The sequence below is a fragment of the Eulemur rufifrons genome, chromosome 20 (genome assembly GCF_041146395.1).
Source record: "Eulemur rufifrons isolate Redbay chromosome 20, OSU_ERuf_1, whole genome shotgun sequence".
NCBI lineage: Eukaryota > Metazoa > Chordata > Mammalia > Primates > Lemuridae > Eulemur > Eulemur rufifrons.
Window position 1 is genome coordinate 24,439,881 of NC_091002.1, and position 17,742 is coordinate 24,457,622.

A 17,742-nucleotide genomic window follows, 5' to 3' on the forward strand; every position below is an offset into this window, starting at 1 on the left:
ATCATGTAGGTATATATCCCTCCCTTCCCCACCCCCTCCTTCCTGAGTCAGCACCTTCAAGTGTTACCATTCCCCAAACGGTGCGCAATGCACTCATTGTGTAGGCATACCCCCATCCCCTCCCCCACCCCCCACCTCAGTCTGATATCCGGTTGGTGTCGTTCCCAGATGTGTATTTAGGTGATGTTCAGGGAAACCAATTTTCTGGTGAGTACATGTGATGCTTGTTTTTCCATTCTTGGGATACTTCACTTAATATAATGGGTTCCAACTCTCTCCAGGAGAACCATAGAGATGTGGTATCTTCATCATTCCTTATAGCTGAGTAATATTCTATGGTATACATATACCACAGCTTACTAATCCAATCATGTATTGATGGGCATTTGGGTTGTTTCCACATCTTTGCTATTGTGAATTGTGCTGCTAATGCAAAGTTTTTTTACCACCCAATGTTATTTGAAGATCTAATGCGAAGACAGGTGTGAGTGCCTGCAAACTATAAAGTGCGGTGCACCTGTTGAAGTCATGGGAGGGGAACGAGGGGCTTCCACGGTGGGAGAGGCTCTCTAATGCCTGGACAGGCCACCCACGCCGAGGGTCCCAAGGAAGTCTCCAGTCAGCTATTTCACACACGGGATCTACCGTGTGCCAGGCGCTGCGCTCACACAGGGGTGGGAAAAGTCTGGGCGTGGGGTAAGGGCTCAACTTTCCTCTGGGGAAGTGCCTCCCAGCCGCCACCCTCCTTTGGTGTGTCACGTATGCACACCAAGGGCGGGGAGACTGCAAGGTCATGTGCAGGGTGGTCCTGCCCTCTAGCCCAAGACCCCTCCAGGGGCTGCCTGTTGGGGACTTTCAGGGCGTCATAAAGAACCCACAGCATGGTTTGCGCTGGGCCCCAACCACCTACTTGGGGACAGGGACCCTGCACGAGACCCATGAAAACCCATGAGGGTCCCTCCATGGACAAGGGCCTCCCCTGAAACTCCGGTTTCAGAGGCCAGCTGGGGTTACTGGGAGCCAAGGGCTCGCTGGCCCCCAACCCCGGGGGGCTGTCATGAGCCTCCATCCCGCGGGGGGCGGGGCTTCGGTCACGGTCAGTCCAAAGTTCCCCTCATCTGCCTTTCCCCAGGGACAGGCCTAACCACTGTGGGCTGCGGCAGGTGCCGGGTGTGGCAGGAGCCTCTGTGTTCGCCATCTCTCTGCGCTGGAGACCCCGCTCCTGTGCGGCTTCCGGCCGCAGGGCCCTCTGGTCCTGCCAGGGCCACGTGGGCTGGGGAAGCTGGGGGCGGGGCACGTGTGTTTCCACTTTGCAGCCTGCCATGCCTGGTGGGCCCGGGGGTCTGGGGTGCGGTGGTTTCACAGTCACCCGCCTGCACTCGGCCCTCAGCCTGGGGCTCCTGCTCCCTCCCTCGCCCCCTTCCTCTGCACCCGGGCCTCCCTGACATCTCTGGGCTCCTGTGGGTCCTCCCTTCTCGGAGACCCTACAGCTTCCCCCTTTCCTGCGAGCGCGAGTCCCCTGTGTCCTGTCTACACCCCAGCCCCTCAGGGCCTGGACCTGTGAACCCTGAAAGCCTTTTCTCCGTTTCCGGAGGAACCTCCCTTTCCTGAGGTTCGGAATTCAGAATACCTCTCTGAGGGGCCAAGGGCAGACAAGACACAGCAGGGAGAAAAATCCTTCATTTAAACATTTCAAGATGGTCTCCCCACCTCACAGAGCCCTTGGCAAACGCAGAGCCGGACGCTTCTCAAGCAGGAATCGTCTTTATTGCGACCGAGTGTCCCACTGGGAAGGTGGCCGTGGCCGCTGGCAGGCTCTCGGGGCCCTGAGCACGCGTGGCTATGGGGACAGACTGGCCCTCTCAGACCCGGCTACTCCTCCGGAACCGTCAGCAGCAGGTAATCCTGGGGATGGAGCAGAGATTCTCCCTGTCCTTCCGGGTCGCCCAGAAAACCCGCTGTCCCTGAGGCTGCTCTTGCCACTCCCAGGAGGGGCCCTGTGTGTGTCCCCAGAACACGCTGTCCCCTGGTCCAGGAAAGCAGAGTCAGGGACTGACGGGACGAGGGGATGGAATGGGAGGAGGGGAGTCCAGGAAAGCTTGTGAGGGAAGGAACAGACCAGACTTTGGCGTCTTCCAGAAAGCCTGTGTGTCAAGGAGGCGCTAACATTTCTGTGTGGGGGTTTGTCCTGCGGGAGTCGCCCTGGGGTGGGCCCCTCACCCGGCGAGAGCCCCCCACATGTTCCCACCCACGGTGCCCAAACCTCTGCCAGACCTGACTGTGCTGCTGGAATCTCTCTGCTCCTGCACCTGTTTCCCCACCAGAATGGGAGCTCCTGGAGAGGTCAAGGACTGGGTCTAGCTCATCTCTTTGTTCCACAATGGCTGAGCACAGGGCCAGGCACAGAGCAGTCAGGGATGGATATTGACTGACCGAATGAGTGATGGTGAATGGATGCGTGAGCAATCAGGGCAGCCACGTAAGGATGTGCAGACTGTGCACTGCCCAATTCCAGGTGGCGTCGTTCATGTCAACTATGGTGTGACTGGTGCGTCCTAGAGTTGTGTAACGTGTGACCTGCACATGATTATGAGGAAGCCTTGAAGTGAGTCAGTGAGCGAGCCAGGGAGCCCGTCTGTACCCTCTCCCCTGCCTCACACAGGCCTGGCTATGAGATAGCTGCTGGGCTGGTACAAGCTCTGGCTGTGTCCCGGCTCTGCTCCTCTTTCACATTCAGAGCATCGGGGGCCCTGCCCACCCTGGGCAGCACTCTGAGCTGACGGGCCCACCTAGCCGGGATGTGCAGCAGCATTTCTGGGGCAGCCCCAGCCCCTGTATCACCTGTAGTGGCTCCTCTAGTCCTCACCGAGTGCGTCTGGGCCTCCCCTCCCTGCTAGGGTCACCCTGGGCTGAATGCAGGAGAGGGGTCTGCAGGGTGGGGGTAGGGAGTAGCACAGGCCAGCAGCAGGGGTGTGGTGAGGCAAGCTGCTGCTGTCCCCCCCCCCCCCCGCCGCCTCCTTTGGTGCAGCTGGGAGTCCTAGAGCCAAAGCTTTCTGCGTGGGCCGATGGGTCACGTTCTGTTAAATGCCAGAGTAGGGCTGGGTGAAACCAGCAGTCCTGATGGTTCCTCATGTTTGTAAAGGAGAACCCTCATTTCCAGCTCTGGAGGAGAAATATCCTTTTCTCCATTTTCCAGACATGGACAACAGGCCCAGAGAGGCGCAGGGGCTTCCCCGAAGTCACACAGCAGGAGGTTCTGTCTGATTCTCTCTGCCTCTGTCCTTCCTGCTCTGCTATTTAGGAATGGGAATCTTTGTAAGGCGGGAGACAAAGAAATGAAGGGCATCTCTAGGCACCCCCCTATTCCCACCCCCCCAGCCACCTTCTCCCAGGCTCACCCCGCAGTGGGCGGGAAGAGGGCCGAGTGGGCAGGGTGGCTCCAGGGGCAGACTCAGAGCTGGCACACTCCCCTGCTGGTACCTTTGTGGTTCCTTCACTAGTTCGCTCTGCCCGCTGGTCTCTGCCGCATCTTACCCCAGCCTGGGGCGGGCCCGGGTCCCACCCTCTGCTGGTTCATAGACAGCAGGTGCCAGAAACAACAGCCCTGTTCTGGGGCTCAGGACAGTGAGCTCTTGGGTGGTGGGTGGTCCAGGCTAAGGATAGAGGCTTTGAAATCAGATGAACCCTGGTTGGAATCCCGGCTCCGCTGCCCTGGGTGAGTTTCTCTGCCTCTCTGTGCCCTAGTTCCCTCCGTTGTCAAACAGGGGAAATGACAGCATCAGCTTGGTGGAGCTACTTGCGAAGATGACTTGTGTGAGGCAAGGAAGCTCTCGAGGAGCCCTGTGGTCTGGCTCCCTGAGGGGCACGTGTAGCCCCCTGGAGCCTCGGTTTCCTCGTCTGTAAGTGGGGCGTCACAGGCAGGATGGCTGTGAGCAGGAGGTGGGGACAGGGAGGCGAAGGGCCAGCGCAGGGAAGCTTCTGCCCCTGCAGGATGGGGACAAGGCACCTCCGGGGTGGCGCTTCTGGCTCTCACCACCCATGCGCATCTCGGGAAGCTCCCTTTGCCCAGCCTACCTCGGAGAGGTCCACTCGGGCCTGGTCGAAGGAGACGCCCTTGATGCTGGGCAGGGGGAGGTGGTGTTCTCTGAGCAGCTCTGCAAGAGACGCGGGCGGGGGAGCTCAGTGCCCTGGCGGGCAGAGGTGTCTGGGTGCAGGGCAAGGGGTGGCGCGGGGCCAGGCCAGCCCATCCCTGGCTGCTCCACTGCCCAGAACAGGGAAGGGATTGGGTGAGTCCCCTCTCTCACTCCTCTTGCTTGGGGGGGAACCACCCCCACCCCCATCAGGCAGCCTCTGAACAGCGAGCAGCTGAGCAGCTGTAGCTGGGAAAGCCAGTTTCTAAATGGCTGCTCTACCGCTTACTAAGAACCTATCTTAAGGGAAATTCTTCTCAAACACATTTAGTAACTGTGAACGCATTTTTATGAAGACATTCTTCTTAGCAGCATTTTAAGGAACGTTTGATTTGTTCTTATGAATCTATTAATGAATTTTATTCTTCAATTGAGGGAAATAGCTGAAATCACTACACACTCCTAAAAACGGTTAAGTGTTGGCAGAAGCAAAATGTCTCAAAAAAGTAGAAAGAAGTTAGAATAAACTGAGAAATTAACCTTGAAATGCTAGAAATTTGGTTATATTAATAAGAAAACATCTGCTGAATATATCAAAGAAGGAGAATATCCATGAATGTACTTATTTCTCTTATATATGAAAAATAGTCCTTAAAGCAAGTTTTTGGTAAATTGGTACATTTGGTTAACTTGAAGAATTGGTCATTTTGTATTTTTGGTTTCAATGAATGAACCACTTGGCTGGCCATTGATTTTTAGCAAACCCAGTTTCCCAGATTTGACCTTGAGGGCCTGGCCTGGGCCCTCCTGGCCCCTGTGTGTACTGTCATCGCTCTGGGCTCAGGCGAGGGTCGGATACCCCCTTGCTGGCCTGATGGGTCTTTACCCGCCTGTTCCTCTGGCGTCACCCTGCTAGTTGAAGCACAGAGAAAAGCCCCTGCTTGGGAAGAAAGAGGCCAGACTTGCTGTGTGACCTTGGGTAAGTCACTTAGCCTCTGAGCCTAGTTAGAGAGGTCCCATCTGCAAGACAGAAGGCTGAGCCAGGTGATTCTCAAGGGTGAGTGAGTTCTGAGCCGTTTATCCTGCGTGATTTTCTGAGTGCCTCCTGGGTATGAGGCACTGGTCAGGGTGCTGGGGACACTACGAGAAACAGACAGAGGCTCCTGTCCTCTGGCGGCTCACTGTCTGGTTGGGGACACAGGCACAGACAAATAATCACGTGGGTGAACGTGTGATGGTTACACAAACTGCGTCAGGGAGGCCCGGGGCCGTCTGGAGCGGGGAAGCTGTGCTATACCCGTGGCCCTCACTGCCCCGTCCCCTCCATCTTTCTGGGATCGCCTCCCCCAAAGCGACCTTCACTTCCTTATCTCAGAGTCTGTTTCCAAGGGGCCCAAACTAAGCAATGGTGCTTTGGAAGAGTTTGATTAGCTGATGATAGCTAAAGATGGAGGTGATGTCTCAGAAAGTTCCACTTTCAGGCATCTCTCAAAGATAAAAACGTCTGCCCTGCCGGCAGCACCGGGCTGAGCTGAGCGTGGGCCGCCCGCTCTGGAGGGGGCGCGCCTGCCATCAGCCCACCCAGGCGTTGCACTTGGCTGTTGCCCGCCCGGCCCCTGCAGGCGTTGAGCTGTGAGCTGGGGCCTCTGTCCCTCCGAGGGCCCTTTCCGTGCTGGCTTCCACGTGCGAACCTGCCCCTCCCTGAGAAGCCTTCCTGGCCACTCGCCCCACTCGGGGCTTCTGTCACCATTGCCTGGGTGAGGAACAGGAAGGCACACGTGGCCCCTTCCCCAGCCCCCTTTTTGGCCACACCCCAGGTGTCGGTGTCTCCGCTCTGCCGCCTCTGTCCTGGCTGTGGGCAGCTCGCACCCAACCCAGGGGACAAGGCCCAAAGCCCCTGGCTGTGGAGGCCCTTTGGACACGTCCGATGCAGCCCCGAGGTGCATGGTACGTGGGCAGGACAGAGGACAAAGTGGGGCTCACCATTGTGACGGGGCAGAAACACCCTCTGCAGAAGCTCTAGGAGAAAGGCCTTCAGGCGTCCTTCCTGCAGCAGACGAACGAGGAACAGGACGTTCACGTCCGTGGGGTCGGCAGGTGCGACCACAGGAGTGGGGGGAGCCCAGGGTGCCGATGCCCCCAGGGGATCGGGAGAAGTACTGGACTTTTCTCTCATCACCTCCCATAGCGGGATGGGGGCTCCAGGGCAAGATGAGATCAGGGGCAGAAAGCGAACGAGGCTTTCAGCTTGGACGAGGCCGAGGCCAAGGGAAGGGACTCACCTGCTTCTCGATGCCAGCGGGGTAGGGCCCCAGGGTGACCGTGGTGCTACCAGAGAGAAGAGATCACTTTTAGGTCAGGGCAGCTGTTTGGGGGTGCGGTGCGCGGTGAGCTGCGGGCCACAAGCCCCTCTCTCCCGCCGTAAACCTCTGTTCTGCCGACAGCAGGGGGAACGCACACCCCTTAACCGCACTTCCTCCCCAGCTCTGGCACCATCTTGTTTTTTCTGAACATCCCAAACAAAAAAGCGTTACCTGTTTGGAGCGAACTGGATTATCAGGTCCTGATTTCTTGAGGAAAACACAGCCTCCGAAAAGAGTTTCTATGAGGAAATGAGGTCAGAACAGGAGAGGAATTCAGGTTCCGGCCAAGGGAGTCCCTTGCCCCCAGCCCCCAGGAATCCTTGCTCAGGATTGACCCTGTCATCGGCCCTCCCCCCCCTCCCATGACACCATCTCCTCCAGCTGCTGGTTCAGTGTATCCAGACCACGCGCGTGTGGGCCTTGCCGTGGGAGAGGACACAGGTGGGGACCGGGTGCTCCTGGTCTGGGGGAGCCGGGGCTGGAGACAGGGAGGGGCTCGGCTCAGCGGAGGGAAACCCTTTTGTAACCAGAGTCACCGGCCCTGGAATCACCAATGCTTGGAAGCCAGGGGACCCCTTTGTTTTGGTGGCAGCAAGGTGTCTAGGGACCTCCATAATTCACACGGTCACCTTATGAACCAGAAATAAGGCGACTTTTCACCACCAGCTAGCGATGACCAGCTTCCTTGCCACAGAGTCATGCCAGCTAACATCCCAGGGGCCTGATGCCGGTGCCACTCGGCTCACCTATAGTGGGGACCCTCCTGCGCCCTCATCTGAGGCGCCTTTCCAATCTCAAGGTCTGTGGAATGGGAAGTAGGAACCCCAAGGGGCTCAGAATAGAGAAGCTGAAACTCCTGGGAGGCTGGATGTCCCCAGAATTCCTCCTAGGGCCCGGCCCTGTCTGGCCTGGGCTGCCCTTTCTCAGGGAGTGGAGAAACAGGCGTGTTTAGGCCCCCCGCGAACTCCTTGTCTCTCAACTTCCTCCCTGGCTTTTGATGCAGTCACGCGTTGGGGAGACAGTCAAAAGGCTTAGCCACCACCTGGCAAGGGCCCCGAGCCGAGGGGCTCAGAGACAAACCCCTTAGTTGCTGCGGAGGCCCCTCGGGAGCATCTGGGGTGGGGTGTGCTCGTAGGGAGCAGATGTTGAAGTGTTTTCATGTCTTAGCAGCGGCACAGCTATGCGGTGGGCTGACTGAATGTGAGCAGGTGACACAGTGGTGAGATTTGCTGTGGGCTCCTGTCACCCTGCCCTCAGCCAGCAGGCCCTAGAGGGGCCCTCACCATGGACCCAGGCCCCTGGGGGACAAAAACCTTTGAGTCTTACTCACCCAGGAGACTGGGACAGAGGAGGTGTCGCTGGGCCCCAGCAGCACCAGCGAGCCCGGCTGGACGACCATGGCCGTGTGGCCGTCAAGGCGGACCGTGGGAGGATCCGGGCTGTTGATGGTCAGTCCGATGCTCCCTCTGGACTGACGGGAACCCTGGACAAGGGTAAAGCAGAAGAGGTGCAGGCAGGGACGGAAGGTGGCTGTCCTCGGCCCCCAGCTTGAGGCTGGGGAACAAGACCACGCGGAGTCAGGTGTCTGGGTTTTCATTCTAGCTCCGCAGCAACCTGCTGGGTGGCCGCGGGAGGCCATTTACGGCCCCTGGGCGTCTCTGAGGCGGGGTTGCATCCTGCTCTTCCTGGGAGTACACAGCAGGTGGGAGCATGGATTTTCGGAACCAGAGTTCCGGCTCCACCACTTGCAGGCTGTGTGGCCCAAGGCAAGCTTCTTAATCTCTCTGCGCCCTGATTTTCACTTTGCTAAAATAGGGATAATAATTGCACCTTCCCCATAGGGTTGTAGTGAGGATTAAATGAGTTAACTTATATAAGGTGCCTGGAGAAGAACCCAGCACCTAGTAAAGCTATTCACTTGCAGCTGCTGTGGTTATTATTAATATTATTATTATTGCTTGTCTCTCAGTGCCGTGTTCTAAAAGCCTTTGGAGAGAGGACACGAGGATGGAGTTTGAAGTCAGGGACCGCGTTGGAATCCTGGTCCTCCATTCACAGAGCAACATGAACTTGGGCAAGTGAGTTCCCCTTATTGAGCCTTAGTCTGTTCATCTATAAAATGGGCTGACAGTGCAGGGTTACCTGAGGGTAACACCGATGGGGGTGGGGGCAGCTGTTCGCAGGCACCGCCCGCTACTGTCTAGGTGTGCCTTGGTAGGCTTGGGGTCTTGTTCAGCAGTGAATGGTAATGGCGGCCACGCAGCTGTGGTCACCTGGGCCGGGCACTGAACGAAGTGCCCTACTCGCGTCATCTCATCTGATTTCAGGACACCAGTGGAGCAGGTGCTGTGGTTTTCAGTCCACAGCAGGAAACCGTGGCCCAATGGGACACGCCTGCGTGTCCTGGCCCGGCCCAGCCTCCCCGGCCCAGCACCTTCCCGAGCGCCTGGCCAGGGTGCTGGAGGAGGGGCTGGTTATACACCCACCTTGGGCCCGGGCTCCAGTTCTCCTAATGACAACAGCCGAACGAGGTCAGAGGCCTGGAAAAAAGTGTGTGTCAGCTTTTAGAAGCTGGCGGGTCTGTTCTGAGCAGCCGGGGGCGGGGCTCAGTGAGGTTTGAGGAGAGGTGACGTCCCCAGCCGTGTGCAGCACCTGCACACGGTCATCCTCAGCGCGAGAGCAGCCACTGCTCCGGTTTCTCTCATGACAAGAACAGAGCGGAGAGCTTACTTTAAACCTTTCCATGCAGCGGCCCAGTGGGGGAGGGCAGAGACCAGCGTGTGCCAGGGCTCTGAGGTGGGGGCGGCCCCGCCCGCGTGGTGGGAGTGTAGCGGGCGAGGAGACGGGGACAGGGACAGGGGCAGGGGCCGCATCATGCAGGGCCCCAGGAGCTGCAGGGGCGGCCAGATGTTATCAGAGTGCACTGAGGAGTTGCTGGGGGCTTTTGAGCAGCGATGCATCTGGATTTTTCCCCTCATTGATGCCCCCACTGACCCTGGGAGCTGGCTCTTCTTGCAGACCTGTGTGTGTGCCTCCTTGTCACCATTCATGCCACCTCCTTAGAGACGTCTTCACTGACTAGAGCATCCAGGGTAGCCCTCTCACCTCCACCAGTCACTCACTACCCCGTGGCCCTGTTTACTTTAAATAAATAAGATACATTCTTTTATTCATCCGAAAATTTTCTTAAGTTTCTAATCCCCCACTGGACTCTGAGTTCTGCAAGGGCAGGCACCTTGTGTGCACAGGCTTGGCACACAGTAGGCCTGCAATAAATATCTGCAGCTTAAATGAATGGATAGGTGTTGGGAAGAGAGAAACAACAAAGGAGGCTTCATGTCCAGGAACATCTTCCCAGGTGAGGGGACTTCTCTGCTGGGTTCTGAAGGTCAAATAGGAGTTCTCCAGGTGAGGTCCAGAGAGGGGCATTGACTTGTGTAGGCCCACCCAGAAAGGCACTTTTGCTACCTGGGCCTTGGTTTCTTCTGCCCATCCCCACGCCCCTTCCTCAAGCACTCACTGTGGGGTCCTGGGGGTCCACAGGGGTCTCCGTGCTGGTATAGAGGCAGGACAAGATGTCATTGTAGACTTGCAGCCCAAAGACCAGGTCTGCCATGCTTCCCTGGGCTAATCTTGGGAGGGGCTGGGGTGCCAGGCGCTCAGGCCTTGGGGCTCTCTGGCCTGGGCTACAGGGGGTCACAAGCTTCAGAGAAACGAAGGAGAAAGGAGAAATTCAGCGGGAACAGCAGCCCTGGCCAACAGTGGTTTATAGCGAACATACTGTGGGCTCCCTGTCCTGGCGCGGTGCTAGACATTTACACGCGGTCTCATCTGTGACATGGGAACGACCATTGCCACCAGTTGACAGATGAGGGAGCTGAAGCCCAGAGAGGTGAAGTGGCTCATTGAGCATCGCACACGTGCTGTGAGGCGGAGTGGGGCTTTGGACCCAGGAGCCGGGCTCCCTGCTCCGCCTTCGCCTGACCCCAGTCCCTCCTTCCTGTCCACTCCTCCCAACCCACCGCCTCTCATTCCATGGGATGGGGAAGGAGCGGTGGCCAGGAGCTGGGCAGACCCAGCCAGCCTTGTCCCTTCTCTGCGCCTTGGTTTCCCCGTCTGAGAGGTCCGTTCCAGCTGGGGCGCTGTGCGTGGCCCCACAGCCCCTGGACTCCCCCACCTGCCTCTTGCTGGGGTGTGGCGCTCGCTCACTGGCTATGCAGCCCCGTGGGGCCCTCTTCTCCCCGGGGCCCAGCCCGAGCTCCCAGGGCATGTGGGGCGTCTCCCCCCTCCCCCTGCTCCATCCTCCTCTTCTCCTCCCCTCCTCCCCTTTGCTTGCTCTTTCTCCTTCCTCCATCCTCTTCCTCCTCCCTTTGCTCCTATCCAGAGAAGCCCCACCTCCTTTTCCTCTTTGCCCCTCCCCCAGACCAGGGGACACCCCCAGAGGGTCGGCCCAGCGGCGGGGGGGGGGGGGGGGCAGGAGCACCTGGACTGTCATCAGGATGGCCTCCTTTGTGAGCTCCGTGGTGGTGACGCAGTACTGGAAGTCCTCAGGGCCCGAGCTGGCCGGGGCTGCAATGAGGAAATGGAACTGGGCTCAGCCTGCCCCAGGGAGGAGGGGGGTGTGGGGAGGCAGGGAGAGACTCATTGTCCCTCTCTGCTTAGCTGCAGGCTCCTCAAGGGCTGGCCTTGTGCTTCTTGTAGCAGTGAACATTCTAGCCATAACTTGGTGCCAGGTTGTATGTATTAATATTATCGCTACAGTCCTACTCTGTGGGCCTATGAGTAATCCCATTCTACAGACTGGGAAACTGAGGCTCAAAGGTGAAAATGACTTACCAAGGTCACAGGCTATATTGCCCCCTTTTTCCCCACCCTAGGAAGTGGGCTCCCTGTGGGCAGAGGTTTTCTGTCTTATTCCCCATCACATTCCGAGAGCCTGGAACAGTGCCGAGCACACAGTAGGGGGACAGGGGACGAGCTCCTGCCTTGGCCAGTAGCAACTTACGCAGAATGATTTGCAGTAGGTCTTCCAGCAGCAAGTTGAGCAGGGTGGTGGCCAGGGGGCACACCTGGAGGGAGGGCATGACGGGGCCAGGTTGAGGGGCTCTCCCTTGGGGTCACACCTTTCTCCTAAGGAGGCAGGGGAGGCGGGGTAACTCACTGTCTTCTGCAGGAGGAAGGGCAATGCCTCGTCCAGGACACTCGTCACCAGCTTTAGAACTCTGTTCACCAGGAGGGAGTCCATCCTAGGGGAGGGGGCAGCTGGTGGGCTCCGACACAGCATGGCGGGGGACTGGCCAGAGCGGGGGTCAGGCCAGGGCTGAGGACGCCCCCTCTGGGCCTGTGTGGCCCGGAGGCTCAAGTGGCTGCCCACTCCCTGCCTGGTATCTCCTTCCCTCCTCTCTTCTCTTCTCTTCCCCCTTTCTACTTCTGCTCTCTCCCCCTTCTTATCGTCTTACTTTCTCTCTCCCCAGCTTTCTCCTCCTTCTTTCTATTTCTTCCTAATTCTCTGTCTCTGTCTCTATTTCTCTCTCTGATAAGGGTCTCTGGGATTTTCGAGCAGAGAGAGGTCATGCCTAACAGTAGAGGTCATGGAAGGCTTCCTGGAGGAGGTGTTGTGTTAGGTAAATATAAGAATGACAGTGGCCACCTCATGTGGCAGGTTCTGTGCTAAATGGGCCACATGGGTTAGCACATCTCTTTTCCACAACCACCCACGCTGGCTGGTACTATGAGCGATTCCGTTTTACCCGTGAGGAGATGGAGGCTCCCAGAGGTCAAATAGGTTGCCTAGGGCCCCATAGTTGGGAAGTGTCCAAGCTGAGGTTTGGAGCTGGGTGGATAAACGCACTTAGCGCTGACAGCATGGAGGCAGGAGATGCTGGCAGGTGGCGTGTGCAGTCTGTGGCCTTGGGGCTGACCCCGCCCTGATGCTCTGCTCACTCTGGTCACAGCTAGGCTGGGGAGGGGCAGTCCCAGCCCTGAGTTTCCGTGAGGATCAGCGGAGGAAGGGCGGCGTCCGGCCCCGCCCAGGGAAGCACGGAGCGCGCAGGTACTCACTGCTCCAGCACCTCGATGCTCAGGTACCCAGGTGGGCTGTGGCACTCCTCAAAGGCCACCTTGGTTTTATTTCCCGTGTGTTCCAGCCGTACTCCGATGCGAATGTTCTTGATGACTTTGAGCCGCAGGATCCTGCAGGGACAGTATGTCTGGGCAGGCGCCGAGCCAGAGCCCAAGGTTGAGACAGAGGCCACAGGCAGCGAGCCGGTAGCCTGCAGTTGCCCGGAGGGCTCCGGGAGAAACTAGGAGAGTTCATTAAAAATACGGGAAACCCGGAAGATCTGACAACCCTGGGTCAGCACCCCCACAGGGTGGCAAACACCCGGGGCTGCGGGTGACCTTGAGATGGTCACGTGCTCTCCGGTTTGCTGTGGTCCCCACCAGGCCAACGGTCAAGTTGCATTTTTCCTGCATTGTCACTGCAAGGGTGATGATATGTTTACCATAGAGCAGAGAAGCCTCTCTGTGTGCCCAAGTCTCTCTCAAAGATGTTTCTTTGTGCTCATATCTCTATTAAAAGGGGCAAGCTAGACCTAGAAAGCCATATTTTACAAGAAAAACGGGAGTGGACGTATCCTAGAGGGCATTTAGGAATGTTCCTGCTTCACATGCAAACCCTGGTCCGTGTCACTGCCTCTGGGTTGCTGCATCCAAAAGCCCAGGTTCGTGCGATCGTCCGAGCTCTGCAGGCGAACTGGCTCTCACGACCGCCTGGTGCAGGGGGAACCTGCATTATACCCGTTCTGTGGATGCGGAAACGGGTCCAGGGCATGGCCGCCCTTGCTCGAGTCCCGGCCCGGGAGTGCCAGACCCAGCCAGACTCTCCTCGGGCTGTCCTGCTGATGCGCCCACCTGCCCCTTTACTCAGACACGGTGCGTGTCCCCTGGTGTGGGAGTTGGGGGCTTTTATCTGAGTCTTTGCCACTGGCTTCCCCTGTGTTGTGTGTTCCTGGGCGGGTCCCTCTCCCTCTCTTTGCCTCAGTTTCCCCATCAGTAAAAATGGCCTTGAACCATACCCAAGCGGGAAGGACGATTGTGGGTCCTTGTGGTGACAGAGCACGTGGCTTTTGCTAGCGCAGCATGGCTGCCTCTTGAGTCATGGCAGTGAGGGGGTGGGCTTCCTGGCTCCCGAGTGCATGGTGAGGAAGCGCCCACACATACTTACTCCTGGAGCGAGAGGTACAGTTTGCAGCGCAGCGTGACCTGCAGCAGGCTGTCGCTTAGGATTTGCAGTGTGACCTCAGGTCCTTTGGCATCTTCCACGACCAATCTGTGAAGGCGTAGAGGCTGTTGGTGTGGCCCAGCCAGGCCTCTTTGACTCTGTGGAGTGTCTGTATCCACGTTGGCTGGAATGGGGCAGACCCCAGGAGGGCTGGGGGTGGCTTTGGGACAACCTCTTCCCTTGCCGCCAGCCCAGCTGTAGATCACTGAGCTCTAGTTCTGGTCTCCAAGCCTTGAAGACCTGGACAAATCCCTTCCCTTCTCTGGGCCTCACTGTCAACTTCTATAAATGGGGGAGACCGCAGTGGAGGAGCTGTCTATGCACATCTAACCCATCCGAATTCGAGTGTGAGGTCTGCAAAGGAAAGCGAGCAGGCAGGAGCCAGGAACGGCAAGGTGGCTGGGGAGCGCGTGGCTGTCCCCTCGGGGACCATCTGCTCTGCTGAGCACCTGGGAGCCCTCTGTGGCCTCGGGTCCCGGTGTCTCTCTGAGCTGAGAGGAGCCCAGTGTTTTACGTACCTTTGGAACATTAGATATAAACCAATGACTCATCTACTGCGACTGGAATAGGCAGCCATAAACCCAAACTCTGGAGGAAAACCTGGCCGGCCCAGGCTCCTGGAAGGTTGTCCTGTCTCCAACATGGAACCTTCTGGAGGTTTTTTTTGTTTTTTTTTTTTTTTGGAGATGGCGGTCTTGATATGTTGCCCAGGCTGACGTGAAGTGGCTATTTATAGGCATGATCATGGCACACTATAGCCTCGAACTCTTGGGCTTCTGTGATCCTCCTGCCTCAGCCTCCCAAGTAGCTGGGACTGCAGACACATGCCACCATGCCTGGCTCTGGAGGGGTTTTTAAGAATGACTTGGACTATATGGGGCGTTCCTTTGGCTCCAAGCTGATGCCCTGTGCTAGGGCAGGTGAGCAGAGGCAGCGTGAATACACGGGCGAGGGTGATTGGCAGCCAGTCCTAGGCCTTGGCACGGGCTGGGGCAGGGTGGGCCCAGCACCCTCCTCCCAAGCCTCTCTGGGCAGTGCCCCCACCCAGCCAGTGCCCTGGCTATTCATTTCATTTCATTTCATCCCCACCAGAAAGTTTCCCCTGGGTCTGAGGGTCCGTTGGCTCTCCCTGCTCATGCTGGGGGATGGATTCAGAGGTGTGCCTGTGGTTAGGGCGGGCCCCACCCAAATCAACACCATTCATTTACGCTGGCACTTACTGTACCAGGAGTCTCTGACTCAGTTGCCCTTAGGGCCAAGCAGGGAATGGCAGTGAGTGGAGGGAGTGATAGGGACCGACTTAGGGCTACGGGCCTTACACCAGTGATTGTCATGTGGGAGGGGAGGGCAGGTGTGCCCAGATCTTTGCTTTAGGGAGAGTCAGTATTACAGGTTGAATTGTGTCCTCCTGCCTCCAAATTCATATGTTGAAGTCCCAACCCTTAGGACCTCAGAATGTGACCTTATTTGGAACTAGGATTGTTGCAAAGGTAATTAGTTAGGCTGAGATGACGTCATGCGAAGTAGGGTGGGCCCCTAATCCAGCATGTGTGGTATCATCATAAAAAGGGGAATATAGGTCAGGCACGATGCCTCACGCCCGTGATCTCGGCACTTGGGGAGGCTGAGGTGGGAGATCACTTGAGCCCAGGAGTTCAAGACCAGCCTAGACAATGCAGTGAGAACCCAATTTACAAAAAATAAGAAAAATTAGCTGGGCATGGTGGCATGCACCTGTAGTTGCAGCTACTCGGGAGGCTGAGGCAGGAGGATTGTTTGAGCCCGGGAGTTTGAGGCTGCAGTGAGCTATGATCACGCCACTGCATTCTAGCCTAGGTGACTGAGTGAGACCCTGTCTCGAAAAAATATATGTTTCTAAAAACCCTGTGTAAGTTTACGAAACCCGGGTGTAGGCTGAATGTGGAGCACGGGAGCCCTGCCGGGCTGTGACCCCAGATCGAGACTCTGCTTTTTTCCCAGGACGCTTTCAAGTGGCTGAGAGAGGTATAGGGGCGAGAAGAATGTACTTGCTCATGTTGTCCAGGCTGCAGAGAACCTCCAGGGACACTCGGGCTTCCCGCCTGCCCCTGCTGCACTGCCGGGGAGGACACAGCCGCTCAGGGAAACAGGAAAGGCCAGAGGCAGCCTCGGCTGGGGACTCACCCTCCTGCCTGGAGCAGGCCCCTTAGCAGCGGGAGGCTCCTCCCCGAGAGCAGGTCCCCGGCTAGCGACAGGTCCAGCCCGCTGCTCTTCTTAGAGAGGCCTTTTCTCACAAAGGGCAGGTGGTCCAGGACGGCGACACTTTCGCTCATGGCCCCCGTCACGGGCAGGCTGACCAGGCGGTCCAGGATGCGGTGCTCTGAGAACAGGTCTGAAATGACTGAGGACACAAGCCCCTCCTCAGCGTGGGGCTTCCGCCTTCATTCAGTCATCAAACCAATGCCACCGGCACCTGCTCTGTGCCAATTTTCACAGTCATTCAGTAACAAGTGCTTCTTAAGCGCTTACTCTCTCCTGGGCTCAGAGGACAGGAGCAACGTGACTCCGGCCCTCATGCAGTTTACTTTCTAGCGAGGGAGACAGACAACCACTGAGCAGTCAGATCAGCAAGCAAGATGATTTTTTTGTTAGTGATACGTGCTACAAAGAAAATGCAACAGAGTTGAGTGGGAACATGACTGGAGTGGGGTCTATTTTAGGGGTGACTGGGGAGGGCCTGCCAGAGGAGGAGGCATTTGAGCCAAGACCTGAATGAAGTGAAGGACTCCATTGCTGAGAGATCTGGGGCAGAGCAGTGCAGGCAGAGGGACAGCATGTGCAAAGGCCCTGGGGTGGTGATGAGCCGGTGAGTTTAGGGAACCGAAAGGTCAGTGAGGCTGGGGTGTGGTGAATGGGGTAGGAGATGGATGAACAACAAGCAGCTCACAGTAAGAGTTAGGGAGAGAGAGGAACAGAGAACAGATGGACAGACAGGACGACAGGTACACTGCACTTGGATAAGGCAGACTTCACCAATGGGCTGTGGGAACCAGAGGAAGGAGAGATTCCTTCTGCAGGCAGAAGGAGCAGCGTAGCAAGCAGGGAGCCATGAGGTCTGCAGGGTGTTCAGGGAAGGTGGTGTGGCAGATGCCAGAGGTGCAGGCCCTTGAATGCCAAGAAGAGGAGCTTGGAGGTTCTCCTGAGAGCACTAGGGAGCCATGGCAGGTGTTAGAGCAGGAGAGGGACAGCTCTGGGTGAAGTAAGGTGAATTCTGTGGCTTGAAAGGGGGAGGCCAGAGGAGGAGGAACCTTGAGCAGGAGGTAGTGCCGTTTCTCACCCCGACTGTCCCTGAGTTCCTGCCTCCCACACTCACCCGTAGCATTTACCTGTTTCCAGCTGACTGTTGCTGATCCGCAGATGGAGCAGGTGCTGGGCCTCCCCTTGGGCCTGGGGCAGCAGCCCCTGACACAGCAGTAACCCCCAGAGCAGCAGCATCCTCTTGGTTAGGACCTGCAAACACAGAGAGGGGAACAGTGATGTCCTTGCTGGGGACCCATCACCTTGCGTCTCCCAGCTCTGCCTCTCCTAGAACCAGCTCTCCAGCTGTCCTTCCCTTGCCCCTGCCCCCAGCTCCGGATCCTTGAACGCAGCCTGCACTTCCCAGCACTGTGCATTTGTGCTTGCGGATTGCTGGGCCCAGAGTGTCCTTCCCCACTGTGTGGGGCTCCAAAGCTGGGCTCTGCCACTTCCTGACTGTGTGACCTCAGCAAGTCACTTGACCTCTCATGCTTCAGTTTTCTCATCTGTAAAATGGGGCAGTCATAGGTTGTTGTGAGGAATGCATTCAATACCATGTGCAAAGGGCTTAGCACACAGCCAGCGCCCAGCAGCTGTTAATATGGCTTGGTTACACTGTGAGAAGTTTGCCGGGAGTCAGCTACTCTCCCAGCAAAACAGGTCCCAGGCAGGATCCCCGTAAGAGATTTGG

The 17,742-nt window shown here is 57.5% G+C and overlaps 1 protein-coding gene across 1 annotated transcript; it reads right to left on the reverse strand.

Annotated features, from left to right (window-relative positions):
* Positions 1–1,872: 1,872 nt before the first annotated feature.
* LOC138401246 (BPI fold-containing family B member 4-like) lies at positions 1,873–17,249 on the reverse strand. The gene is made up of 15 exons (XM_069496646.1): positions 17,141–17,249; positions 15,939–16,155; positions 13,719–13,823; positions 12,554–12,685; positions 11,655–11,739; positions 11,499–11,562; positions 10,977–11,062; positions 10,014–10,196; positions 8,980–9,033; positions 7,824–7,976; positions 6,665–6,732; positions 6,413–6,458; positions 6,114–6,177; positions 4,075–4,154; positions 1,873–1,905 (listed from the first exon to the last, which is right to left on the reverse strand). Exons 1-15 carry the CDS (start codon positions 17,247–17,249, stop codon positions 1,873–1,875), a joined length of 1,479 nt encoding a protein of 492 aa, XP_069352747.1.
* Between the last annotated feature and the right edge of the window lie 493 nt (positions 17,250–17,742).

Excerpts from the sequence above, each read along its gene's own strand:
- LOC138401246 (XM_069496646.1), bottom strand. The coding sequence starts at position 17,249 with ATGCTGCTGCTCTGGGGGTTACTGCTGTGTCAGGGGCTGCTGCCCCAG. Across the intron at positions 11,740-12,553 it reads AGCATCGAGGTGCTGGAGCA|GATGGACTCCCTCCTGGTGA; the intron begins GTGAGTACCTGC and ends CCCCTCCCCTAG. Across the intron at positions 11,063-11,498 it reads CCTACTGCAAATCATTCTGC|CCCCGGCCAGCTCGGGCCCT; the intron begins GTAAGTTGCTAC and ends TCCTCATTGCAG.